The sequence below is a fragment of the Podarcis cretensis genome, assembly GCF_951804945.1.
Source record: "Podarcis cretensis genome assembly, chromosome: 16".
Taxonomy (NCBI): Eukaryota; Metazoa; Chordata; class Lepidosauria; order Squamata; family Lacertidae; genus Podarcis; species Podarcis cretensis.
In genome coordinates this window covers 19740598-19767929 of record NC_137186.1, presented here as the reverse complement: position 1 = coordinate 19767929, position 27332 = coordinate 19740598, and the positions used below count along the sequence as shown (strand labels likewise).

The following is a 27332-nucleotide window of genomic DNA, read 5'->3' as shown; positions in this document are numbered from 1 at the left end:
TTTGCACTGCAGAAAGGAATTAATTTTCAGCTAAATAAACTGTAATTTGGGTGATAATATCAGCAATAAAGGGTTTATAATACAAAACCCAGAAGCACGAGGGGAGGAGTTGGAAAAGAAAAGAGCTCTCATCCATGCTGGCAGATTTACTGAAGCTGGAAAAAAGATATCCCTAGAGGAATTTAGGATCAGCCTTAAAAGGCTGTTGTCAAAGTAGTCTTTTTATCTATTGCTTATCACACGAAACAATGGAGATTCAATTAATTCCTGCTTCTACACATCTTTACACCCTCCAGTGACTGTGCTTATAATAGCTAGATTGCAATTGCAAGGATCTCCGAGCAGCTTTGAATGCCATGCTACTGAACTCACTGGTTTGCTTGCTCTGCAAGAGCATGTCCCATACAGATTTTTTTAAATCCAAAAGGGCGTCTATTCTGTTGGCTAAATATTTGAAGAACCTTAAGAGGAGCCTTGCTGGATCTGGTCAATGGCCCATCTAGGCCAGCAGCCTGTTCTCCCAGGGGCCAGCCATGTGCCTCTGGGAAGCTTTGCAAGCAGGATCTGAGCACAAGAACACTCCTGTGGTTTCCAACAATTGGGATTCAGAGGCATACCATGCCCTGAAGGCTGGCTTGGGGGTTGTTCCTGATGCCCTAGGACTGCACCAGCCCTGCGCTCAGTGGGAGAAGGGGGCCCTACATGAGTATGAATTTTGAAACCCCACATGTACATTATACATATATAAAATCCCTTTTCAAGTGCGCCAGATGTGGCCGGTGGAGGCTGGCTACCAGGTGCAGTGGGAGTTGGGGCTGGCTGTAAATTCCTCACAAATAGTTTAAAGGTGTTTATGGGATTTATGGATTATCTGAACCCCACTTACCTGCAGCTCATAGTGAGCATGTGGAATGTCAAGCTCATATATATGCGTTTATGTACATGTCCGTTGCACAGGAAAAAAAAAAATAAAGCTTGACATCAACGTTTGGACACTTTTATACAAACTTTACTATTATTGTTTAGGTCCGAATTACGCACTTAGGTTGGGTAGAAGGGGTAGAGGGAGATGTTTAGTTTGTCCCCCTTCTCTCTTCCATATGCAGCTCAAAGGACAAGTTTTTGCAAATATCAACACAATAAGAAAAAATCACTAAACATACATGTACAGAGGGCCACTGTCCCATCCCTAATTCTTATTACCAAAGTATATCATAGAATCAGAGTTGGAAGGGACCCTGAGAATCATCTATCCCTGCAAAGCAGGATTTAATAAATTTAATACAGTGGTACCTTGGTTCTCGAAGTCTGTTTGACTCCCAAAATGTCTGAAAACCAAGTTGCGGCTTCCGATTGGCGCAGGTGCCCCGGAAACAATAGCAGACAGCCGCATCGGATGTTCAGATCCGAAAAATGTTTGAAAACTGGAACACTTGCTTCTGGGTTTTTGGTGCTCAGGAACCGATTTGTTCGTTAACTAAGCCATTCGAGAACCAAGGTTCCACTGTATTTAAATTTTTATTTTAATACTGCCACCCCAGTGATGATGTTATACTTGCATTTGTTTGTGTATAATAAAAATGCAACAATAAAAAAGAAACACCAGCTATCTGCAGACCTAACTGCCAGGTAAGAGAGTTCAATCATCGAGACCAATGACAACTCCCACAAGCCAACCTTTTCTGAGCCAAGGCAAAAGCAGGGCTGCGTCTCCTCAGGAAGAAGTGGAGAAGGTGTGCTAGAACGAAGAAGAATATTCAGTAGCTGGGGAAAATAAATTAGTGTTTTTGTCCCTGAAGAAAGAGCACTCGTTTAAAAATGTGGGCACATTGGCTAGTTTATAAATATCTGGCTTTTTTAAAAAAAGATAATTCAAAAGTTCAATAAATGCTTCCTCTTGCACTCATAGATTGACCCCTCAATTGTGTGTGTGTGATGTCTCAAGCGGGGCTCCAATCCTACTTGAAGCTAAACACATGCCATAATTAAAATCAATAGTATGAATTGAAGCAACTGCTTCAAGGCTCCCATATGTTGGTAAGATGTGTTGGAAAGAAGAGCTTTTCACCTGCCCTGTATAAAAGGAACTTGGATGGGCCTCCTGGGTTAGGAAAGTCCACATTTTGCCTGCGCATCTGGCTGGTGGCCCTGTGTGCTTGAAGCCTCTTGGTTCTCATTTATAGTTGGTACTTGCACCATTTCCAGAGGCTCCTCAGGGATTGGCTTGAAGGCCTGTGGGGGGAGGAGAACAAAGGAATGCAAAAGCATAAACGATAAAATTCCCCTTCCTAGAAACATGGGAAGCACTTGTGGCTATGTTGGAACACAAATGGTCCATAAATATATAATTATTGATTTGAATCATTTCATGAGGCAGTCTTGCTTGAAAACTGGAACAGAAGGGTTTTGAAAATGAACATACACCCCTCGTGTCGTTACTCCTTTTCTACACGGCTCTTTTTCACAAAAGTGCTATGATGCCTTTCTACCATAGTTTGAAAGGAAGCGGTGGTTGGGTCCCTCCTTGCCAGGGGGTAATATAAAGCCAAATTACCTCAGGATTCAGCTGCGTGGCCTCTTCTGGAGTAGGAAAGTCGGAATCTGCAAATCAAAAGATCAAAATCAGCAATGATCTACAACAGTTGTGGGTAAGTTTTGGCCTTCAGGTGTCACTGAACTACAACTCCCATCAGCCCCAGCAAGTATGGCCAAGGGCATGGGATGATGGGAGCTGTAGTTCAGTGACACTTGAAAGGCCAAAGCTTCCCCACACCTGATCTGCAGTCAACCCTCAGCTCTGACCATCTCCCATCTCCAGTGATGGGATACAAATACTGGCTGCCTTTGGAGGCTGTTGTCAAGGTTGCTGAGGTAATGTAGGCAGAACGAATTTCAAGGTGCTCTGTAGAGGCTTAGCAATGTAATAAAACATGGCTCTACTGGACTTGTTAAAAAAGCTCTGCATGGATATTTTCATACCTGATGATTCAATGATAGATACTGTCCTGCTATGGCTTCCTATGGAGAGAGAGAGAGAGAGTATATTCCTTTAGTAATACTGATAATAAATCTTGTGTGTGTGCACAGCAGTATTTTCTGCACAGGGAAGATGAAGTGCAAGATCTAAAAATAGACTATCTATTTTTAAATCCTTGAAGAATTTAAGAGAATCAATTTAGTTATTCACCTGCCAGAAAGTTTCATAGCGCAGTGGGCAGAATATTCCTTGAGTGATCACACAAAGGCATTGTGAATTTGCAATGAAGGATGAACTCTCTGACACTGGGTGGCACAGCACAGCATATCTGTCAACCTGATGCCCACCAAATGTTTTTGCTGGCAACTGTTGGCTTCACCCAGTGTGTTTCTTGTGCTAGTTATGACTAATGGAAGTTGTAGTGTCAAGGAAGCAGAGTTGTAGCACACGCTCATGTCCACCCACCAGGGGGCTCTGTAACTCAAAGGCTCTTCTTCCATCTCCACCCTTCCTAAGGATGGCCATTTTGGCCACAATCACACCAAGAATTCTGGGAGCTGTAGTTTGCTAAGGGCAACGGGAGTTGTTAGGAGACCCTTAGAAAAGGCGGACTTAGGGCAGAGCCTTCGGGGCACCACAGCTATGAGCTAGAATGGAAGATGAGAGGTGGAGGGGGCACCAAATTGTTATGTTGCACAGGGTGTCACTGAAATTTCAGACCTGCCCCCCAGGTCCGCCACTGCCCCAGGTCCCCTTGTGGAGCTACAAGCTACAATTCCCAGAGTGGTTTAACAACCAATCCCTCTTCTCAGGGAACTCTGAGAATTGCAGCTCTGGGAAGAAAATAAGGGGGCCTCCTGACGACTCTCAGGGCCCTTAACAAACAAATTGACAGGAAGCCATGAAGTTTCTTTGCTAAGCAAATGAAGCACCAAGTCTCACCTCTTCCTCTCTTCCTTCTGTACATGAGGAACAGGATCAGCAACAGGATCAGAACGAGCAAAAGTGGAACTAAGTACTTAACGTACAAGAATGTCGGTGCTTCTTGACCGAGAGTTGAAGGATCTGGAGTAACAGATGGAGTGAATAAGAGTGAATTTCAGATTACATATGGCAACCAAAATTTGCTGGGTGTTGTAAATATCTCCTGATGGACACTGCAACGCCCATCAGCCACCACCAGAATGTCCATATCGCCATGCTGGCTGGGGCTGATGGGAGCTGTAGTCTAAAATGGCCAGCTGGCACCAGGTTGGTGAAGTTATCCCTAAGGTATCCTGTCCACAAACCACTCAAGCACTTTAAGGAGGGTTTAAGCAGTGGGAGCCCACAAGTACCAAGGAATTTCTCCTGTGCATGGCCCATTTAAATGCACAGCTGTTGTACCAATAATATTTCTAATGGTCCACCAGGTGTTGCTGCTAAGCTGGTTTCTTTTGGATTCTGAACTCTCCCACTTCCTTTGCTCATAGGCTCGAATGATGCATTTCATGGGATTCCATTATTATTTCCTCTTCCACTTTTCTTTAAAGCCGAAGCAGTCCTGAGCAATCGGGGTCTCAGGGCACTTCCAGACTGTTGCTGTTTTGAGATGGGAATTCAATCATATACAGTGGAACCTCGGTTTTCGAACGTAATCCGTTCTGGAAGACAGTTCAACTTCTGAAGCATTCAAAAACTGAAAACTAAATACGGAAGCCTCAATACAATAAGGAAACTCAAAACAGACGCCACCTCGGAAGTTTGACTTCCGAAGCGCATTCAAAAACGGAAGCATTTACTTTCGGGTTTATGGTGTTCAGGTTCCAAATGGTTTGTTGACGGAGATGTTTGAAAACCAAGGCTCCACTGTAATGGCAAATTCTGTTTGCACATTTATCGGGAGGCAGAAGAAGCCCTTCCCAGCAGAGGAAGGCTGGATGGATGGATGGATGGATGGATGGATGGATGGATGGATGGAAGAGACTTCTTAACCTCTTCCCTGCTGGTCATTTCCCAGCTCAGAATTGCCCTCCTCCATCCACTTTTTCATCCACAGATGAAATTCATGAGGAAGCTACAGAAACCCAGAATTGTTGCTTCCTCATTGGGAAGGGCCATTTTGAGCTGGAAAAGAAGCAGTGCGAAAGCAGTCTCTATACATTCTGAGCTTGTCTAGGATAATTTTAGGATTTTTAAAATACCACCCCGCTACCCAGAAACAAAATATGGGTTTGTGTTTTGGGGCAAGTGGGGTGGGTTTTTGAGGTGCCTGATGTCACTCAGGTGTGAACATTCCATGACATCATGCCCACTAAGCCAATAGTAAGAGATGCAGGGAAGAGTGGCCTTCCCTGTAGCCAGGCAAGATATAACCACTAACAGTCACATTTTAAGTCTCTTGGGAATAGACTGCCACCCCCACCCCGTTTTACAAGGCAGTGTTGATGTGGACTTCTGTGCTTCTCCCTTGTGGAAATTCAATATGGCAGCTTGCCTCACCCTGGCAGTGATCTCTCAGGGAAACGGTGCTGGAGTTTTGACTCTGCTTGTTGTGCACAGTGCAGGTGTAATCCCAGGTTTGATCTGGGGGCTTCTGAGTGATGTGTAGAGATGGCTCCTCAGAGAGAACCGTCCCCATTTCAGAAGTCGACCAGGCATAAGTCACGTCCTCTCCTTCTCCTCCAGTTACCACACAGTTCAAGGTGACATTGCAGGTCCCATTCACTGAGTGGATGGTGATGGCTGGCTTCAGCAGCCTTCCTTCGGGAGCGAAAATTAGGAGATTCAGTCACTATGTGTTGGACAAAATGTTTTTGAATAACGAATCCATTTCATACTTGGGGCATTGTGGTAAAACTGATATGCTGGAGCAGACCAAATGTCAACATAGGACAGTGGGCAGACAAGAGACTTCATGGAATCCTCTAAACAGCCCATGCACAATGTTTGCTTGGGACATTGTGGTAAAACTGATATGATGTGCGGGGTATAAATAATAAAATATTGTTACAGTATTATGCCCTCAGCACCTGGTAGGCAGGGATAGACTGCCTCCGAAAATGGAGGTTCTGTTTAGCTATCATACCTAATATTTAGTGACTGATAAGACTCTCCTGTAGGATGAGATAGATTATTAGCTTTGTGCTCATCAATTTATAGGCCACATTCACATCATACATTTAAAACACTATGGTAAAGGTAAAGGGACCCCTGACTGTTAGGTCTAGTCGTGACCGACTCTGGGGTTGCGGCGCTCATGTCGCTTTATTGGCCGGGGGAGCCGGCGTACAGCTTCCAAGTCATGTGGCCAGCATGACTAAGCTGCTTCTGGCGAACCAGAGCAGCGCACGGAAACACCGTTTACCTTCCCGCCGGAGTGGTACCTATTTATCTACTTGCACTTTGATGTGCTTTCGAACTCTATAAACAGTCAGAGCTTCCCCCAAATGATTATGGCAACTGTTGTTAAGGGCACTGAGAGTTGTTAGGAGGTCCCTATAAACCTCACAGAGTGACAGTTCCCCCAAGTTCCCTGTGAAGAGGGATTTACTGTGAAACCACTCTGCGAATTGTAGCTCTTGGAGGGGAATCGGGGGGGGGGGGTCTCCAACACACACATAATCACGTCTGGCACTTACTGCCTTGATATTCTGTTTCACTCTTTACAGTGGGGTCAGGCAGCGTAGTGATGATACCCAAGACTCCATTGGAGGGGTCTGTTCTATTATAAGTTGGCCACAACGTAAAGGACTCGTTTTGTTGCCGTGTCACATTGACAAACTCAGCTTGGAGATGTTTTGTTTGGCCATCTTTGGAGGGATGTTCTGATTCCTCTGCCTGATGAGCTAGATTAAGAAAGGAAGGAATGTTAATGTCGGGGATGTCTCGAATATGCCTTCTGATGAAGCAGAATGTTTGATTGTTTGTTTGTTTCATAAAATTAGAACATTGTTTGATTGAAAACAGAACCTAAACTCTCAGAGTGGTTTACAACAATAATAAAACAAATAAAATTATCAGAAAAAACTGCCCCAAACAACAATAAACACAGAAAAACCAGCAATAAACTAAAAACAGTAATAATAATAATAATAATAATAATAATAATAATAATAATAATAATCATAAATTATTCATACCCCCGCCCATCTGGCTAGGTTTTCCCAGCCACTCTGAGCGGCTTCCAATAAAATATCAAAAATACATTAAAACATCAGTCATTAAAAACTTCCCTAAACAGTTCCCTAAAAGTCAGGTAGTTGTTTATTTCCTTGACATCTGATGGGAGGGCGTTCCACAGGGCAGATGCCACTACTGAGAAGGCCCTCTGCCTGGTTCCCTGTAACCTCACATCTCGCTGTGAAGGAACCGCCAAAAGGCCCTCAGAGCTAGACCTCAGAGTCCGGGCTGAACGATGGGGGTGGAGACGCTCCTTCAGGTATCCTGGGCCAAAGGCATTCAGGGTCAGCACCAACGCTTTGAATTGTGCTTGGAAACGTACTGGGAGCCAATGTAGGTCTTTCAGAACCGGTGTTATATGGTCTCGCCGGCCACTCCCAGTTACCAGTCTAGCTACCGCATTCTGGATTAATTGTAGTTTCCGGGTCACCTTCAAAGGTAGCCCCACGTAGAGCACATTGCAGTAGTCCAAGCGGGAGATAACTAGAGCATGCACCACTCTGGCGAGACAGTCTGCGGGGAGGTAGGGTCTCAGCCTGCATACCAGATGGAGCTGATAAACAGCTGCCCTGGATACAGAATTGACCTGCGCCTCCATGGACAGCTGTGAGTCCAAAATGACTCCCAAGCTGTACACCTGGTCCTTCAAGGGCACAGTTGCCCTATTCAGGACCAGGGAGTCCCCCACACCTGCCCGCCCCCTGTCCCCCCAAAACAGTACTTCTGTCTTGTCAGGATTCAACCTCAATCTGTCAGCCGCCATCTATCCTCCAACCGCCTCCAGACACTCACACAGGACCTTCACTGGTTTCGATTTGAAAGCGAGGTAGAGCTGGGTACTATCTGCATATTGATGAACACCCAGCCCAACCCCCCTGATGATCTCTCCCAGCGGCTTCATGTAGATGTTAAAAAGCATGGGGGAGAAGATGGAACCCTGAGGCACCCCACAAGTGAGAGCCCAGGGGTCTGAACACTCATCCCCCAACACCATTTTCTGGACACAGCCCAGGAGGAACGAACGAAACCACTGTATAACAGTGCCCCCAGCTCCAAGCAAAGCAGATATTTATTTTTCTGTTGCAACAGAGTTCCCTCCCGAGGTAGGAGAAACCCAGAATAATGGTGCGCAAGCTTTTGAAAATGCCCACCCTGTACCCCAAGACCCCCCCAAAAAACATCATACATACAGCACAGATGGAGGTGGTCTCCAGCAGAAATTTAAGTGTTGCTTCTCTCCTGTCTGCCAGGATACCTGATAATGCCTTATCTGATTGCCTTTTCTGGATAGCCTAGCCATTCCTTTGAGATGGTAAATACTTTCGTTCCTGAATCTCTTACACATATTGATCCTTCGCCCACCTTAACATATACTTGCCAGACTGTATTTGCAGAGAGTGTGAGCTCCGTGAGTCCAAAGATAATTGGAAAGCTTTTCCCATTTCCTTCCTCCTTGCAGAGAAATATTTGAGGTCAATTTGGGAGAGTCAAAATGGCTTCAGGATTGCTCTCCTGTACTATTTCAGACACGTGGTTTATGAACATTTATTCCATGTTTGAGATATTAGAATTCTTATAACTGGATCCATAACAACACACAGCCTTCCCAAGATGCATCTGGGCAGCACCCCATATGTTAAACTTCAGCCATGTTTTGAAAGCTGAGAATATGGGAGAGTTTCCATCCGAGTTTATACCAGTTGTAGAAACCAGTCAATCCACCAACCAAACGGCTGGCCGATCATTAAACGAAGTACAAAATATAAAGTAACACAACCTCGGGAGAACCAAGTATTAATTATTAAATATGGCAAGCTAGAAGCTAATAGTCATAGCAGATCTGAGAGCTGTGAAAACATTCAGATATGTTACTGCCTGTTTGGTAATAGATTAATTAGAGTCCTCAAGGAAGATGATCAAAAGGTTCTCTAAGGATCGACCATACTGGATGTGCAGCAAAAATTCTCCTCACCACATGGAGGGATTATACTATCCACTTCAGCTAATGAGGGAGCTGGTTGGCAGTTTGGCCATCTGCATGGGCTGAGTAGGGATCTAACAAGGGGACTGCCTCCCCCTCCAGAGATGCCAGTTTGCCCCCAAGATTGTTGTGTGCATGAGATGCCACGCATATCACACATAATGCATGTGTTACCTCATGTACATTGCGTGTGTGCAAAGCGCCTGTGATTCTGGAGGAGCTGGACACTGGAGCTGCAACACTCAACATGTGTTGTGTGCAGGACTGCCTCAAGATTGGGGCCCCCTTAAAACAAATATTGAGGGGGCCAAGGTGCCTTTGACCCCCTAGAGTTAGTGCACGGCTCCCCTCTTTTTCAGGCAAGGAAGACCATCCTCCTCTGGCTGCCCATCCACGTACAATTCAAGGGGATGAAGCTTCTCCTGGGTATCCAAGTGGGCAGGATCTCTTTGGTACCCAATTCTCTTTTGTTGCAAGAACGCAAGTCAGCTATTTCTGAAAACAATGAGTGCTGGGGAGCCCCTGGAACATTAGCTGTGTGAATATTCTCACCTCAATTAAAACTATTTTAATGCAAGGAGGTGAGATTGGCGGGGATTTGCAGAGCGAAAGCTGGCAGCTTTGCCAGCTGGCTCATTAACTTCTCTTTAATGTTCCTGCTTTGAGCAGCACCCCTGGGATCCTGAGGCCACTCGGGGGGGGGGGGGGGGCACATTTCCGTACTTGGAGGGCAACTCTTGTTCTGTGCAAAGCCTCGCCTCTTCCCCATATGCAAAGCAGAGATAACTCAGTACTCCTAAGAGGGCTGCACGGAGAGCATGCAGCTTTCTAAAGCTTCTTTGTTTGAAATTTGTTTGAAATTTCCCTGGAACAAATGCACACACAGAGACCTAAAAGCAGGACATCGTCCTCAGCACTAATACTACAGCATCAGCGGTCCATTGACCCCATTGCTCTTGAAAAGTTCTTGAGAAGTTCAGATTTGAAAAAAGGAAAAACCAGCAGATTTCTACACATTAGGGTTTGAATGAAGATATGTTTGCAAGTTTGTGAGCCGTATAAGGGTGTTAGAAGATGGCTGGATCAGACCCATCTAGTCCGGCATCCTGTTCTCACAATGGCCTTCCAAATGCCTCTACTGGGAGGTCTGCAAGCAGGATCTGAGCACAAGACCACTTTCTTCTCCCCACTTGCAAATTTCTAGCAAGTGCTTGTTAAGTGTGTGGGGAAGGGGGTCATACTGGAAAGCTGGAAATTCGAAGGCAGCTCCCATTTGGCTCCATCTGCATGTTATGAACCAGCGACAGAGGAGCAATGGGGCTTTGGGTTGCTTCCTTTATTCTTGCACAGATATGCTCCGGCCTGCATGCCTGGGCTTCTTGCAGTTTGTTGCCGTTACAAAACAGTAGTCCCACAAAACCACAAACGTTTCTTGTTCGGGATTGTTTGCTGCCTCATTCCAGCCTGGCATATAGAAGAGGCTGGTAAGAGGGCATGTTGAAAAACCGTCATCTTCAGTCTAGCAGTTTGAAAGCACAAAAAAGTGCAAGTAGATAAATAGGTACCGCTCCAGCGGGAAGGTAAACGGCGTTTCCGTGCGCTGCTCTGGTTCGCCAGAAGTGGCTTAGTCATGCTGGCCACATGACCCGGAAGCTGTATGCCGGCTCCCTCAGCCAATAAAGCGAGATGAGCGCCGCAACCCCAGAGTCGGCCACGACTTGACCTAATGGTCAGGGTTCCCTTTACCTTTTTACACCTTACATTTAAAGCATGACCAGTGTTTAAAGCACATGGCGTCCACCAAAGAACGTTGGGAACTGTAGATTGCCGGGAATTATAGTTCTGTGAGAAGAGAAACTACAGTTCCCATAAATGTTTGGTGGAAGTCATGTGCTTTAGATGTGCATTGTTAAATGTGCATTAAATGTAGCCCTATTTTACCTCCTCCTTTCTTAAATTGTAGCTTATGGCTGAAATGGAATGTATTTTTTTAAAAAACAACAACAACAAACCAACCCCGAGCAGCAGGGTTTCCAGAGGAATCTCTGGCCTGAGCAATGGACAATCAAATCAAAATTAGGCACACCACATGGCATTTTAAAAGGTGAGAAAACGTGCAATATTTGAACTATCAGGTTGTGAAGCTGAGTGCTTTTTACACCTTATTTCATTTTTAAGGTGCAAATCTTTAAAAGACAAACAATTAAATTTGCAAGCAGATTCCAGGTGGGAAATTTTGGAGGAATTACCCCCTCCTGCTCAAAGTGATTTTGGTGTTTAATCAACCACTCCCACATGAACAGCTACCCACAAAGCACTTTGCACTCTCTCAGAGGGCTACTTGCTCTGGGAATCTGAGTTAGTTTTGCACAACTAAAGTGGACTAAAGTACTCTGTTGCAACAAATCCGCTTTTGTGGGAACCCAAAGCAACTTTAACCAGAAGTGTTGCCATCCAGCTCCCATAAGTGGGAGTTGTCACATCCATTCTGCTGCAACTTAAAAGAATAATAATTAAAAAATCTGTGCTTGTAGTTGTAACAAACTTAGGTAAACCACTTTGTGAGGTCTGCCTGAAAAGCACCATATAAACATTGTAAGTAAATAATAGGACATATAATCTCTGTGTATGCAAGTCAGGAAGGATGCTCAGACACATAACCTCCCCACCAACCCCAGAATGAGTGCTCATGAGAAAGCAGGCCTTTTCTATCCTTCATTGCAAGCAAATCAGGATATACGCTCAGTGAACAGGTCATCACACCACCCGCCTGTCCCATGACTGCGTTTTCTGGACCTTCTGATTGGACAGCTCCCTCCCTTTGAGAGTCAGTGAACCCGAAGATCCTCCATTGCCTCAGCCCAGCTGCCTCCACTTCCCCTCTGATGTGTGGGTGTTGAACCACTGTGCAGTGTATTTCCCAGAATTCTTTGGGGGAAATGGTATAAGACCCCAAAGTGCTGATCCATGCTAGAAGTCCTCCTGCCGGTCAGATGTTCTTAAACCACCACCACTGTCCCTGTCTTTTCTTGTTCTGCAGCTGAGTGTAGAGACAGAACTCAGCCAGATAAAGGAATTGGGCTGGTCGCCTTTTGGAAAGCACATGTCTTACAATCCTGTGAAGTTTCTGACTTCGGAACTCACCTGTCAGGGGAAATAGCAGCACAATCCAAAGCCATCCTCCATGGGTCTGCATTGGAGTCTGTTTTCTGCCGCTGATTCTAGAGCAAAACCTTGTGAACAATTTAGAAAGCAGCAGCTTCCTCCTTTTCTATCTCTGCTTCCTCTTAACTAGAGAGTTAAAAGAAGAAATGCTGTAGAAATACTACAGATGATGAAGGCAGGCCAGGATTTGCAGGGTGTGGACATTTGTTTTCTTGAACTTTTTTTAAAAAACACACACGCCGAAAGCAGCCTCCAGGAAGTTTCAATGGCCATGTAAACACACGAAGATGCTAACGGGTAATGAGTCAAATAATCAGTCCCTCTGTATTGAGAGCCAGTGTGGTGTGATGGTTAGAGTGTCGGACTAGGACTTGGGAGACCAGGGTTCAAATCCCCCACTCAACCATGAAGTTGGGAAGCCAGTCAATGCTCCCAGCCTTACCAAATTATAGGGTTGCTGTAGGGATTAAATGAGGAGAGACCTGTCTGTGCCACCTTGAGTTCCTTGGATGAAAGAAGGTAGGATATAAATTCAATCCATTATTCTGCAAGTGATTAATGGGTTGAATTCCTTCTAGTTTAATGGCGAATTTTGGATATAGCAGAGATGTAAAAGATTTGGATTACAGTATTATAAAAGATGCAGGAGGAAATGATTAACAATGGGACCCACAAAGGGGAGGAGGGAAGTCCAGGAGATTCTGTGGAATGTTGACTTTATGTTGTATGTTGGATATGTGATTGTCAAATTTGAAAAACCAATTAAAAAAATATATCAATCAATTAATTGTCTGCTCCAACTGCCTGAGGCTCTCCAAGATCTCCCTCATTACCAACTCCTTGAGAACCTTTTTTAGATGGAGCTTTCTCCATCCCAAGCCTGCATTCTGCTGCTAAGCACTGTGTTCTCCTCTCAGCACGAGAAGTGGCAGGGAAAGGGCTGGCTTAATATTTTTTTTGTGATTTTTCTGCTGAAGCTCTGCCTCTGCTGCCCAGCAGCTTTTTGCTTTGCAGCGGAAAAGATCTAGGGGAGAGGAAGTTTGTGTATTAAAACAAGTGGAGGGAAAGGGTGAAGTTGTCCGTCTCTCATTCTTGGAGGAAGAGGAAGAGAAAGAGAAACTGTATATAAGATCCCCCCTGGAGGTGCTAAGTGTCAAAGTCGGTGTAAATATCAGACTTTGAAAAGTTGGTAGCACTAGATCAAGTTCATAAATCTTATTTAATTAATTAAACTAAATAGTTTTAACTGGCTTTTTAATAATTAATGTGCAATTAATTGTTGATGCACCAGAAGAAGTGATTGGTCTGTGCAGAAGTTCCCTTTTGCCTTGCCTTGCACCCCTGCCTGCCTGCCTGCCTGGTTCAGAACCCAGTTGAAGATTTGATCTTACCCACTGAATTGAAGCTCAGTTAAACAAAAACTCTCTTCAGATTTTCTGTACATCTGATAAGATCCAATTCAGTGGACAAGGCACAGAGCTGTGGGGCAATGAGAAAAGTTATGGGGTCATCACTCTGCCCCAGCTTCTACCATCTGAAGGCAGCCCTGTTTATGGAAGTTTTTAATGTTTGATGTTTTATTCTGTTTTTAATCTGTTGGGAGCTGCCCAGAGTGGCTGGAGAAACCTAGCCAGATGGGCTGGGTATATTATTATTATTATTATTATTATTATTATTATTATTATTATTACCAACCTAGCAGTTCAAAATCACACCAGTCCAAAATCACACCAGTACAAGTAGATAAATAGGTGGGAAAGTAAACAGTGTTTCCGTGCGCTCTGGTTTTCGTCGCGGTGTCCGCTTACGCCAGAAGCGGTTTAGTCATGCTAGCCACATGACCCAGAAAGCTGTCTGTGGACAAACGCCAGCTCCCTTGGCCTGAAGTGAGATTTGTGCCGCATCCTATAGTCATCTTTGACTGGACTTAACCATCCAGGGGTCCTTTACCTTTTACGATCAAAATGTGGGTGAACCCTTAACTGGACTCTGGCAAGACAAAAAAAAACATGCAAATACACCTGACCAGCATCTTTCGGAGTCTGCTGTGTATCCAAAAGGAACATCAGGGGAGAACTGGCCATCCTTGCTGAGCTGGGCAAGTCTGTTGATTTCAGTCCCCCCTCCATTTCTCATTTTTCCAGTTTTAAGTTAAGCTCTTCACACTTTCACATCAGTTTATGATTTTTTGAAAATCCACCAACATTTCAGTGCAAAGTTCTGTTAATATACTTTTTTTCTATAATGCATTATTGTATGTTATTTTCACTTTCACATTTCCATTTCTACGAACACTTTACCCTGGCATATACAATTTTTAAACATATTACTGGAGAAGTGCACTGCAAAACTTAAAGAAGTGCAGATTTTGAAAGATGACTGTTGCTTGGTTCTTGAAAAGTGTGAATTATGCAAGGTTGCCTTGAAAAGCAAACAGAATAAAATTTCTTCCCAATCTGTCCCTGAACCAAGGAAGGGTGTGCTGAGCAGCTGAAGAAGAATGGACAGGAAGAAAGGGGGAATAGTTATTTATTTAAAATCGGGCATTATGTTTTTTCATTGTTGAAGATCTCAAAGTCCTTAGAAATCAAAGCATTACAGACAGTCATTTAACAAGGTAATATACATGCACACAACATTCAAAATTACCCTAAAGTGCCAAACAAAAATGCACATACCTACAAGAAAACCAATCAAATGCCAATTAATCTGGAAGGGGAGACAAGTGAGTGAGTTCTGTGGATGCCATTGCAGAAGAGGGGTCCTTTCTCATGAAGATAATTCATCTTCTCTCCAAAGGTGGAGGCACTTGAAGCAGGGGCCTGCATAAAAGATCTCTACAATTCTCTTGGAAGCAGACAACCCTGCCGTCCTGGGCTGCTGCAGATGACGGGTCCACGTTTCTGCTCAATTTTGACTCCAAATATTCATGTATTTTGACTTCCAGTGCATATTTTCTATTGCAAATAAGGGTCCCAAATAGGCAGCAGATAAGAATGGGTGGAAAGCAACAGATGGGTGGACAGAGACACTGTGACGGCCACCATAAAAGAAAAAAGAAAATAAAAGAAAAGAAAAGAAAAGAAAAGAAAAGAAAGATCTTCACAGAGCATATAGCCAAATGATGGTACAGTGGTACCTCGGGTTACATACGCTTCAGGTTACAGACTCCGCTAACCCAGAAATAGTACCTTGTGTTAAGAACTTTGCTTCAGGTTGAGAACAGAAATTGTGCTCCGGCGGTGCAGCGACAGCAGGAGGCCCCATTAGCTAAAGTGGTGCTTCAGGTTAAGAACAGTTTCAGGTTAAGAACGGACCTACGGAATGAATTAAGTACTTAACCCGAGGTACCACTGTACTTGTTCCCACAAGAGGTAAGGCTGGCCACCAACTTGGACTGCTTTAGAATGGAATGAGACATTGCATTGGGTGGTGTGAGGCATTTTGCAAACCTCAACAATTAACTGATTGCCGGGGTTTGCAAAACACAGTGCTTTGATTTCAAACCATGTGGGCAAAAGCAGGCTGCCTGATGTAATTGTGAAGACAGGTGATTGACATGGTGCATTTTTTCCTTCTGCTCTGCTTTGGAATAGCAGGTTTCTACGAGATGCTGCTGCTGCTGCTGGTGCCCTGGTTTGCTGTGATGGCTGGTACCCAGTGGGATGCGCAAGGCAGGAAGCTCAACAGACAATGACAGGTGGAGCCAACTCATTCTAGTTTTGCCCTCCTCCTTAACCCGAGGTATACCACTGTATATAAGACCTTAAATTTTTTATTTCACTCTGGTGGTCCAGTCTCTGCTACTGCTTTGTCCCCTTGGTCCTTGGTCCAGTGGGTTGCTAGAGAATTTTGTCATACTCAGTGGTTTCAGGAGGTCTTGGGTTGTTCACTGTCTCGTAGACTGTCTTGGAGTCCTGGTCTTCACACTGCAAGAGAAAACAAACACATGTCCACAGGCACAAGTTGCTGCCTATTCTGGAAGATACTGCTGCCTGTTTGCAGAATGAGCACCAATTCAGCAATGCACATCAGAATACCAGCTGAGCCCTGTTGGCCGGAAAAGCCAAGGTGGGTCTGCCTAGTCCAGCAGGCTCTTCCCCATAGTGGTGTCTCCGAAATTGCCAAAAGCACAGCATGAGTAGCTATCCTAAGCTCCTGCTCATCCCCAGCAGCCTAGTGGTGAGAGTGTTGGACTAGGACCTGGGAGACCAGGGTTCAAAGCCCCACTTGACCTTGGGCCATTCTCTTCCTCTTAGCCTAACCTACCTCACATGGTTGTTAGGGGGATTAAGTGAGGAGGGAGAGGACCATGTGTGAACCAAATGTGGACACAACACAGATCTTTGTCCAATCTGATGCCCTGCAGGTGTTTTGGCCAACAACTCCCATCAGCCCCAGCCATGGTCCTATCAGTGCCAGCAACATATGGCTGTCCTAGCTTAGGCTTATGGGAGTTGTGGTCCTAAATGTCTAAAGGGTACCAGGTTGGGGAAGTCTGCCATAGATGGCGAGCTGAGCCTCACAGATTCAGAAGGAGAAGGATGTGTGTCTGCGAAGGTCAAGAGTTTAATACTGGGATAGTTACAAACCTAAAGGTAAAGGTAAAGGTCCCCTGACAGTTAAGTCCAGTCACAGACAACTCTGGGGTTGTGGCGCTCATCTCACTTTACAGGCCGAGGGAGCCGGCGTTTGTCCGCAGACAGTTTTTCCGGGTCATGTGGCCAGAATGACTAAGCCGCTTCTGGCACAATGGAACACTGAAACCAGAGCAGCCCATGGAAACGCCGTTTACCTTCCTGCCGGAGCGGTACCTATTTATCTACTTGCACTTTTTGGCATGCTTTCAAACGGCAAGGTTGGCAGGAGCTGGGACTGAGCAACAGGAGCTCAACCCATCACGGGGATTCGAACCGCTGACCTTCTGATCAGCAAGCCCAAGAGGCTCAGTGGTTTAGACCACAGCGCCACCCGTGTCCCTAGTTACAAACCTAGCTTGCATTAAAAAAGAAAGCAGCAGATTGAAAATGATGCAACCTGTGTCGATGGGGTAAGTTGAGAATATACGTGTGGCTTCTCTTGCATTGTGAAAGTTCCTTTTTACCACTTTGCAGAACTTATTGCAGCTTGCTAGTCACAAGGAGGGGCAAAGTGGCTGTGAAATGCACTCGCATAGACTATGGGGAATCTTGGGGGGGGGGTCATCTCCCAACCATGGAGAGGCATTTTTCAGACTTCCCCCTTTGCAAGCGTGGGAAGCCAAGGAGCTCATTTCCATTAAAAAAGAAAATGAAAGCTGAGGCTGTTAGGAAAATAAATATAGCAGCTAAGACCACATTCTGTGCTGTATTGTGGTGTGACTCCCCCCCATACACACCTGGAGATTCCACTCACATCTTCCCACCCCCACCTTTAACGCAACCACAGATCTTGCAACTTTCTATGCCACCAGCCTTGAGTAACATGTGGCTTTGCAATGGATCCGGTTTCCCCACTCCCCTTTCCATGCTACAACCCATCTCCACTTGCTAAGAAATAGATGTTTAAAAATCCACGTGCCTCTTGAGGCTTGGTGATCTCTGAGTAAATTGTTTTCTCACTCTTTTCTCTGGTTCTCCGCATCTTCTCATCGTCTGTTTGCAAAGGATTCTGGGAAAGAGAAGAAGACATTTACAGGGTGGTGGTGGTGGTGGTCAAACAGGCCTTGTGGAGCTGGAACATCACTGGAAAAAACCCAACTACTGATTGCCATGAATCTCAAATCTGTATCCTGCCAAAGAGGGATCAGGTTTCCTAGGGCAGTTGTCTTTAACCTTGAAATAACAGATGTTGTTGGACCCCAACTCCCATCATCCCTGACCATTGACTAAGCAAGCTGGGGATAATAGGAGTTGTAGTCCAATAACATCTTGGGACTTAAGGCTGAAGAACTGTGCCCTAGGGTGGTTGTGCAAAGAGATGGCCAGCTTCAAAGTACTTAGTATTATCTTAGAGAGGGGCTAACCAACATGGTGTCTTCCAGACATGGTTGGCCACAAGTCCCATCAGTCCAAGCCAGCATGGCCAATCGTCAGGGATTATGGGAGTTGTAGTCCACAGCATCTGGAGAACACCACATTGGCTATCCTCGGCCCGCCTTATAGAATGACAAGGAAGAAGAAGGGATTCAGCTTCCCCCTCACTTTAAACACACACGCTGATTCCTGATCTCAAGATGATAAAAAAATAATAATTGTTTGGAAGAGTTTAGGAGAAGATTCTTATGTAGTTTTGGGAGATGTTTTTAATAAGCTGTTAAACCAAGCTGACCGTAAGAACGTAAGACAACCCTGCTGGATCATCTAGTCCAGCAACTTATTCTCACAATGGCCAATGTGATAGGAATTTTGAGGTCTTAGATATATGGTAATGTTCATAAGTGTACCAACCAAGCACGTACATAGATCAGCACAGGAAGACCGACCTGGAACCATTTTGATTCCTAAACTGAGCAAATGTTTTCTCTGCAAGGTCAAAGTGGGAAACCTCCCATTGTCTCTTTCCTCACAAATCCTGTCTTAAGGGCACATTTAAGATATGAATAGGGTGTGAGCCTGTGACCTGGCCCAGAAAATAAGTATTTATCACTACAAAAGAATGGCCGGGCTCCCTAGGCAATCCAATCAAGTAACCTGCCAGACAGGAGATAAACGACAGGAGAAAAACAACATTCAAATTTCTGTTTTAGACCAGCTTTTTTGTGATGTAGGTGTGATGTATCTGGAGGGTGGACTTAGGTTACACCCCTACTGTGATGTATGTATGATGTTTCTGGGGGTGGTCTTGATCTACAGGGTGGCAGTTTCAGAAGTCTTTATAAGGCCTTGTACTCAGTTCCTCCTCCTTTCCTGCGGGTGAGGGGAGCACCCTGTTGCAACAGATCAATAAAGATCAAGCTTACTAGCTGCTTTGCTTCTCAATATTCTCTGGTTGCCTCTGTTATTCTCTCCTACCAATAGGGAACCTATGCAAGGACCTATATGGGCTCTTGGATACCCCATAAGGGAAAAGGGCAATTTTTGTTTACAACACCAACCAGATGCCTGCAGGAAACCAGCAAGCAGGACCTAAGCACGAAAGCTCTCTCCCCTCCTGTGTTTTCCAGCAACTGATATTCAGAAGTGTAACTGCCTCTGACTCTGGAGGCAGAGCAGAGCCATCATGGCAAGTAGCTCTTGATAACTTAGTCCTCCATGAATTTGTCTAATCCTCTTTTTTTATTCCACCCAAGTTGGCGGCATCACTGGCTCCTGCGGGAGGGAGTTCCATAGTTTCTGTGTTGCATTTAAAAGTACTTCCTTTCAAAACAAAAAATGATGGAAAAGTGGGATAGACATAAGATATATGTTCAAAAATACAGTATAGGTTCACTATCTATGCTAGCATTCGATTGGCGTTGGAGAGAGACTGAGCTGAGAAATAAGACCAAGGGTACATATTGATATAGGAATGTATTAGATAAAATGTAAAGAAATATACAATAATAAGAGTACATTCATTTGTAAAAAAGGAGTATACAACGGGATAGACAGTAAGTCCAAAGTGTTGGTACATATATGATTTTGGAAAAGTTTTTTGTCCTTGTTTTTTTCTTTTTCTTTTAGTATATAAGCTTTGCATACATGTTGAAAATTATAGTATAATAAGCCTTGTGGTGTAATATGATAATGTTTACCGATGTAACATAAGAACTTTAATAAATAAAAAAAAATTCTAAATAAATAAATGTACTTCCTTTTGTCTGTCCTGAATCTTCCAACCTTCAGTGGATGTCTGCGAGTTCTAGCATTATGAGAGAGGGGGGAAATGCTTTCTCCATGCCATGAATAGTTTTGCGAATTTCTATCATGCCACCTCGTACTTGCTCTTTCTCTAAATTAAAAAGTCCCATTGCTAATTACTAATAAAATGGTTCGTATTGTTATTAGACCACATTTCTAATGCCAAGAAATTCTATGCCATTTGCAGAAAGTATGCAGCTTTCAGGGGAACTTTTCAGGGGCAAGACAATTTTTGCAGTGGGTTTTTCATGTAGGAGAGGAAGAAAGAGGCCCTTGTGCTTCCTGTACCTTGTGCATCTTTCGGAAAGGCCCTTGGCTCATTTGTAGAATGCTTGCTGGTCTGTGCACTCAGAAGGTCTCATGTACAATTCTTGACATCACTGGTAGCATTGGGAATATTCTCTGCCTCAGACCCTGGAGAATCATTGCCACTAATTGTAGACAGTACTGAGTTAAATAGACCAATGGTCTGATCTGATATAAGGCAGCTTCCTGAGTCCCTATCTCTGTGCTCTGAATCATCTAATCTGAAATCATAGCAGAGATCCTGTAATCAGGACACAATTCCTCAGTTTTCTGCAGTGCTTGGAATGAATAATAGAATCATAGATTTGTGGAGTTGGAAGGAACCCTGCGGATCTTGCCCAACCACCTGCCAAGCAGGAATCTCAGCTAAAGAATCCATGACAGATGGCCATCCAACCTCTTCTTGTGGTTTAGAGTGGTGGATTCGTAATCTGGTAAACCGGGTTCAATTCCCGGTTCCTCCACATGCAGCTGCTGGGTGACCTTGGGCCAGTCACACTTCTCTGAAGTCTCTCAGCCCCACTCACCTCACAGAGTGTTTGTTGTGGGGCAGGAAGGGAAAGGAGAATGTTAGCCGCTTTGAGACTCCTTCGGGTAGTGATAAAGCGGGATATCAAATCCAAACTCTTCTTCTTCTTCTTAAAAACCTCTAATGAAGGTCCACCACCTTACAAAGTTTCACTGTCAAACGGCTCTTAATGTCAGAAAGTTATTCCTTAGGTTTAGTCAAAATTCCCTTTCTTGTAATTTGAATCCATCGGTTCAGGTCCTCCCCTCTGGAGCAGCAGAAAACAAGCTTACTCCATCTGTCTTGTGACAGGCCTTCAGATATTTGAGGATGACTATCACATGTCCTCTGAGTCTGATCTTTTCCAGGCTAAACATACCCAGCTCCCTCAACTGTTCCTCATATGGCTTGGTTTCCAGACCCTTGATCATCTTGGTCGCCCTCCTCTGCACACCTTCCAGGTTGCCAGAACAGGACAGGACTACAAGGGTGGCCTGACCAATTTACCCAATTAATTCAAAAAGCTTTGAACTAAAAGCAGTATCCGCCAGCTAGAACATGAACTAAGTCCATTTTGAGAACTTTATACTTGAAGATGAACTAGAAACCGTTTATTTTCTTACTTTTTTAAAAAAATTACTCTTTATATTCTTTCAACCTTTAAGCTCAAAGAATGTTACGGCTGGGAAAAATGAAAGTAATGCTTCATATTCCACTGTGTAGGCGTTTTGATGTTTCCTCAGTCTTAAGCGTATTTTACACTTCACCACAGATGCTCATAACATTCTGAAAGCTGAAAAGAAATTGCTGAGGAACATTTGAACAAACCGTGAATTGAACTGTGAACTGGACACAAACCAAACCCATTCATTTTGTAACGGGACAACCATGAACTGGAGTCAGTTCCTTTTGGGACACGTTGTACTTGTACTTCAACAACAACTAGTTTCTTTTTTTAAAATTTCCTGTTTTTCTGTACCAATATTTTCAGGTCTGAAGCTCTGTTTTTCTAATGTAGATGGATGGTAGCAGCTTCCTACCTGTTTGGGGAGGTGCACTGTGGTGTAGATGGTCTGGGGCACATCCTTTTTCGCCTTTGGTCCTCTCCGCTGTTGGGTTTCCGATGGGGAATTCTGTGAGTGGAAGAGAAAGCCGCAACGTTTACTGGTGCCTGTGATATTGTGGGTTGGAATAAATTTAATTAAGAATAATAATAATAATAAAGGTGACAAGAGGGATAAGCAGGACATTGTTATGATGGCTTTACCACCAAGGGGGTAAATTATCCCTAAACTATCCGTATTAACTGTTGTATTTTAAAAAGTCAGACTTCCCCCCCCCCTCTAGTCCACCAAAGAAGTGAATAGAGCAGCCCAAAGAAGTACGTAATCATTGCCTGTTTGGCCTCTGTGATCCGGGAGGAGCATGCAAGGAATTCTGGGATATAAGCCATGGATGTGGCCAGAAATGAAGCCAAAAGTCACTTATAATTTTTTTTAAAAGGCCATGCAGATGTTTATTGAATTTTGGTGACTAAAATATGGTGTGAATGGAAATTCTCAAGCTATGTGGTTTCCCCCCCCCCTTTTTTTTTTTTTTGCAAAGTGGATGCGATGATTAAAATCCTCATTTGTGGAGCAAAGTAAAATCAGATACACATCACACGTTTCTGAGCTTTTAAGAAGGTGGTTTTAATTTTTTGATAAAATACTTGTGAAATAGAAACTAACACTTCCCCTACCCACCCCTTAGGAAAGTAAAAATACCTTGAGAGACTGGCTCCACCCACAGTTTCCACTGACTTTTTTCAAGAATATGGTATTGATGTAAGCAAATGTGAGAGAATGAGTGTTTCGAAGTCCATGCCTGAGATCTTTCGGAAGCACTGAAGCACCTCCTCACAGGTCTTCAGTCCTCAAGAGACTAACCCAGCAAAAAGGTGTGAACATGTCGCTGGTATTTTAAGCATGATCAACTACTACTGAGTTGTGCTCAGGGCTTATTTGCTTTTGAAACCTTGCCCCCATTTTGAATTCCATTGTAGTTATCATTTACTACTCATCATGTTCACTGTAGGAGGGGGTTGGGGGGGAGGTGATTCTGGTAGATCTCTGGCCCCTCAGCGATCTCCTCCCCCCCCCAAAAAAAAGCTCTACAACTTTGGTCCAACGATGGGTAGATTACTGCCAGTTTTTTTATACTGTGAGTAGATCACAGTCTATTGGGAGTTGGGCGTCCCTGGTCTACAGGATCAACAGTGATGGGCAGGACCATGATGTGGGCACTGATACCTTGGAGAGATGCTGCCAGGCAATGATCGGCCTTCACTGACCTGATGCCTTCCAGATGTTTCGGACCATGACTCTCAACTGCTCCCATTAGGACATTTGGAAGGCACCGTTTGGGAAAGACTGGTGTCTACAAGACCGAGCTTAGTGAACCAAGGGTGCACTTGATCCAGTTCAAAACAATGTGCTCTGATCATCAGAATGCATTACCCTTCAGTGCATTCACACCCATTCTTTTGAACCTGGTACACATGAAATTACCAACAATCTGGTAGTTTAATTCTGAAATGCTGTGCTTTGAAGCAGTTCTAAAGCCAGTTCCGCTCTCATTTCAAAAGTGTTTGAGTGGTGAATCCCAGGAGTATAAAGTTGGAACTGTTTCCTGGGGATGATGGTCCTACATTTCTGGCGTCAGGGGTGGTTGTGTCATGGAGGAGCACCCCACACAACCCGCCCATCCACCGCCTGCCTACTGCAATCCTACCTGTGTCTGCTCAGAAGAAAGCCCCATGGAATTCAATGGGGCTTACTCACTGGTAGGTAGGACTGAAACAATGGGGAGGGGGAAGACATGCTAATCTCTGCTCACCAGTCTCTGCAAACAAGAATGTGGGGAGGGGGGGTGTCGATCTGTCTCCTTTCACTCACTTTGAGAAGAAGCAAAGCTGGGTTCTCCAAGCAGGTACAGTGGAACTCATGAGCAACCCTCCCACAATGGCTATGCTCCACTTCCATGTTCAGAGGCAGAAATGCTTCTGAAAACCAGCTGCTAGCAAACCGCAGGAGGGGAAATTGCTCTTGTGCTCAAATCCTGCTTGTGGGTTTCTCACAGTCAGCTGTTTGGCCACTGTGAGAAGAGGATGCTGGACCAAGTGAGCATCTGGCCAGTGGCTCACCTCTGAGGGTGAAGGGAGAGCATAACCACTGTGGCTAGAAGACATCAATAGCTTCCTCTTCCACAAATTTGTGCAATCTTCTTTTAAAACCAGGCAGTGTGTGTGTGTGTGTGTGTGTGTGTGTGTGTGTGTACGCACGCCAGTCAGAAGAGGGGCTAAGAAAGAGTTTAAGCTTCAGCTCTGTGATGTGTTCATGTAGACTTGTCCTCTCTTAAAAGGTAAAGGTAAAGGGACCCCTGACCATTAGGTTCAGTCGTGACCGACTCTGGGGTTGCGGCGCTCATCTCGCTTTAGTGGCCGAGGGAGCCGGCGTACAGCTTCCGGGTCATGTGGCCAGCATGACTAAGCCGCTTCTGGCAAACCAGAGCAGCACACGGAAACGCCGTTTACCTTCCTGCCAGAGTGGTACCTATTTATCTACTTGCACTTTGACGTGCTTTCGAGCTGCTAGGTTGGCAGGAGCAGGGACTGAGCAACCCAATGGAGCTCACCCCATTGCAGGGATTCGAACCGCCAACCTTCTGATCAGCAAGTTCTAGGCTCTGTGGTTTAACCCACAGCACCATCCACATCCCTTGTCCTCTCTTACTTGGGAGTAAATCCCAAGGTGCTCTTGGCTGCAGACACAGGAAGATGATCACTAGGGGAGTTGTTGAGGTGAAACATGGACAGACAGTGGGCCAAGTGGAAACACATCAAACCGTGATGCTGTGTACCAGGATTTGCAAAATCAAATGGAAATGCTTACAGGAAAAACAGCCTTGCTACATTTTAACCCCTTAACGTGTACATACCACTTGAGTGGAAAATCCCTCCGTGGCTCAGTTGGCTCAATGGAACTTACCTGGGGAATGTTTCCAATTAGAGAATAAACAGTGTGGCACTCTTTGGATTCTGCAAAGAGAAATCATGTATGTTAACTGAATGGGCCTCCACCCCATTCAGATATGCTTTGATTATGATTCTTCTTATAGCCCTTCCAAGGAGCTCACAAATTCTAATTACTACAGTAATTGTCTAGACTCTAGGCAGATAGGTCTCTCTTTCTGGCCACCTTTGTTGTTTGGTCTTGCAAATGAAAGAGGATAGATCTGCCCAAGAGAAAGTCATTTTCTTTTATTTTCTCTGTGTTTCTGGAGGACTCTCATCAGTGAATTTGGAGTTGTCAGCTGAGGCACTGGCTATTGATTAATGCATTAGAAAATAATCCATTAGAAAATGTATGTTAGGATTTAGTTTTTAAAATGCTGTTAAACGCCAGGAAAGAGGAGCACAGGAGAAACATCAAGAAGCAGATTAGTTTTTGCAAAAAATAAAAATGGCAAAAATGTTAAATGTAAGCAGAAAGAGCCAATCAATAAGCTTTGCAGTTTAATCATATATATTTTTATTTCACACACACGATCACAAAACAGGGAAGGAACATAAATGCAAAATCCTCCATAGGAGATTGTTTATGTTGCAGATGTAAACCAGTTTAAAATCCTCCATCACTGTTATGGACATAAACCAAGGAATCCTGGGAACGGTAGCTTCATTGAATGGTCTGGCACCTTTCATAAAAAGGCCTCAGCAAATCTAACTACAGGTCCCAGGGTCCTTTGAATGAATCCAAAGTCATTTAAACCAACTTTAAATTTGTGGTAGAGAGAGAAAAGGTATTTTGTTCTAGGACCTACAAACACGTCTACAGCAATCTGTTGCTTATTGTCAAGAAAAACAAGAGAAATGAGCAATCATTTCCAGAATAGTAGTTTTAGGGGGTTTATACTGTACAAAATTCACAGCTTTCAGTCAAAAAGCCCGGCAGCAATGGACTTTCTCTGGGTTTTCCCTCTATAAAATTCACGTTCTTCATAAAACTGCATTATGTACATCACTGCAAAGATTGTTCACTTTTACTATAGATTTGAGTACCTAGTCTTTTCTTCTTACTGAAGTTTCTGTACCTTCCAAATTAATGTTCACTTTTGTTAATCAAGCGTTTTGTATTGCCATTTGTTTTAATTTCTTTGCTCTGTATTCACACTTTCTACTTCTCTCTCCCCGCCCCCCGCCCCCGTTTCCTTGAGAGCATCTGCCTTCATTGGCCGTGTTCACCCATACTTGGATTCTGTTCCTGGAAGGCAGACACTGTATTTTCATCTTTACATGTATTTTACCAAGAGGAGGGCAAAATTGTTCCAGGTCTCATTTTAAGGCAATGGAGGAACTCTCGCAGGCACCTACTGGACAACACCTGTAGCATCACAAATAGCAAGTCATGTGGGTTGCATCCAATGTTAGCCATACTCAGTGTAAACCTATTAAAATTAAGGGACCTAAGTTACTCATGTCCATTAATTTTTATGGGCCTACTCTAAGTAGAACTTAGTTGAATATCACCCACCTTGCTTGCACGACGTTTGGTTTAAAAAGACTTCTTTTGCTTGTACTTTACGTTTAGTATTAGTCCTTTCTAAGCAGAGCACTTCTTCATTCATCATCATCATCATCATCATTATTAAAATTTCTACTGCACAGGATGGCAAACCACGAAGTAGCAAAACAATACAATTGACAATAAAATAAAAACCTATTTAAATCATTTAAAAAACACTAATAAGATGTATAAAATTTTTTAAAACACATAAGCACTCATGACATACCACCTTTCCAGGTAAAAAGAATACCCAAACATTTCTCTAGAGATTAAGTACGTAGGTAATTTTTCTCTCTTTCTTTCCTCTCCTTCACATCCCACAGCCCTGAAATATTCACACTCAGGAGTCACTGTGTGAGAGGAATGCAAGTATGGATTCTTCCCATTGTACATTCTCAACATATGAACTGATAAACCATCGTAGAACCATGGAATTGTACAGTTGGAAGGGGCCATTTGGCCTACCCCTAACGGTCCAACCTCCTGCATTGCAGGAATCCTTTGTTCAATGTGGGGTTCAAACTCACAACCCTGAGATTAAGAGTCTCATGCTCTACCAACTGAGCCATCCCAGGAATGACCAAAAACAACTAAGAAGAACATTGGAGAACGGGGACTGAACCCGCAACCTTGGCGTTATCAGCACCATGCTCTAGCCAACTGAGCTATCCAGTAGATGGCAAAAGACAAGAGGGAGTCAGTTGCCAAGCGTGAAATTCTGTCAGTTTCCAGTTTTCCCTTGTCAGTTCTAATGAGAGGCAAAGAGCCTTCAGCTAATGTGTAAGAGGCCAGGAAGCTTGCGTTTGTG

At 44.2% G+C, this 27332-nt stretch overlaps 2 protein-coding genes across 7 annotated transcripts in view; both read right to left on the bottom strand.

Moving 5' to 3' along the window:
- Positions 1-1834: 1834 nt before the first annotated feature.
- LOC307204943 (uncharacterized protein) lies at positions 1835-14441 on the bottom strand. Of its 2 annotated transcripts, XM_079957131.1 has the most exons (8): positions 14093-14441; positions 12264-12410; positions 6598-6804; positions 5459-5719; positions 3920-4042; positions 2980-3018; positions 2555-2601; positions 1835-2232 (listed from the first exon to the last, which is right to left on the bottom strand). In XM_079957131.1, exons 2-8 carry the CDS (start codon positions 12313-12315, stop codon positions 2107-2109), a joined length of 855 nt encoding a protein of 284 aa, XP_079813257.1. In that variant the 5' UTR covers positions 12316-12410; positions 14093-14441; the 3' UTR covers positions 1835-2106. The 2 variants fall into 2 exon arrangements, with proteins under 2 accessions (XP_079813257.1, XP_079813256.1); XM_079957130.1 differs by lacking the exon at positions 14093-14441 and having other exon boundaries at positions 12264-12990.
- Positions 14442-14797: 356 nt separating this feature from the next.
- Positions 14798-27332, bottom strand: part of LOC307204884 (SLAM family member 5-like) — a 29391-nt gene continuing 16856 nt past the window's right edge. For 2 of the 5 annotated variants that reach the window (XM_079956986.1, XM_079956987.1), the window contains exons 6-8: positions 24947-24996; positions 21959-22051; positions 17661-17933 (exon numbers count right to left, since the gene is read on the bottom strand). In XM_079956986.1, the coding sequence (XP_079813112.1) occupies positions 17793-17933; positions 21959-22051; positions 24947-24996 (284 nt within the window). In that variant the 3' untranslated portion in view covers positions 17661-17792. Of the gene's footprint in view, positions 16214-17660; positions 17934-21958; positions 22052-24946; positions 24997-27332 lie in introns of those variants that run through there. The other 3 variants (XM_079956988.1, XM_079956985.1, XM_079956984.1) reach the window with 3 other exon arrangements.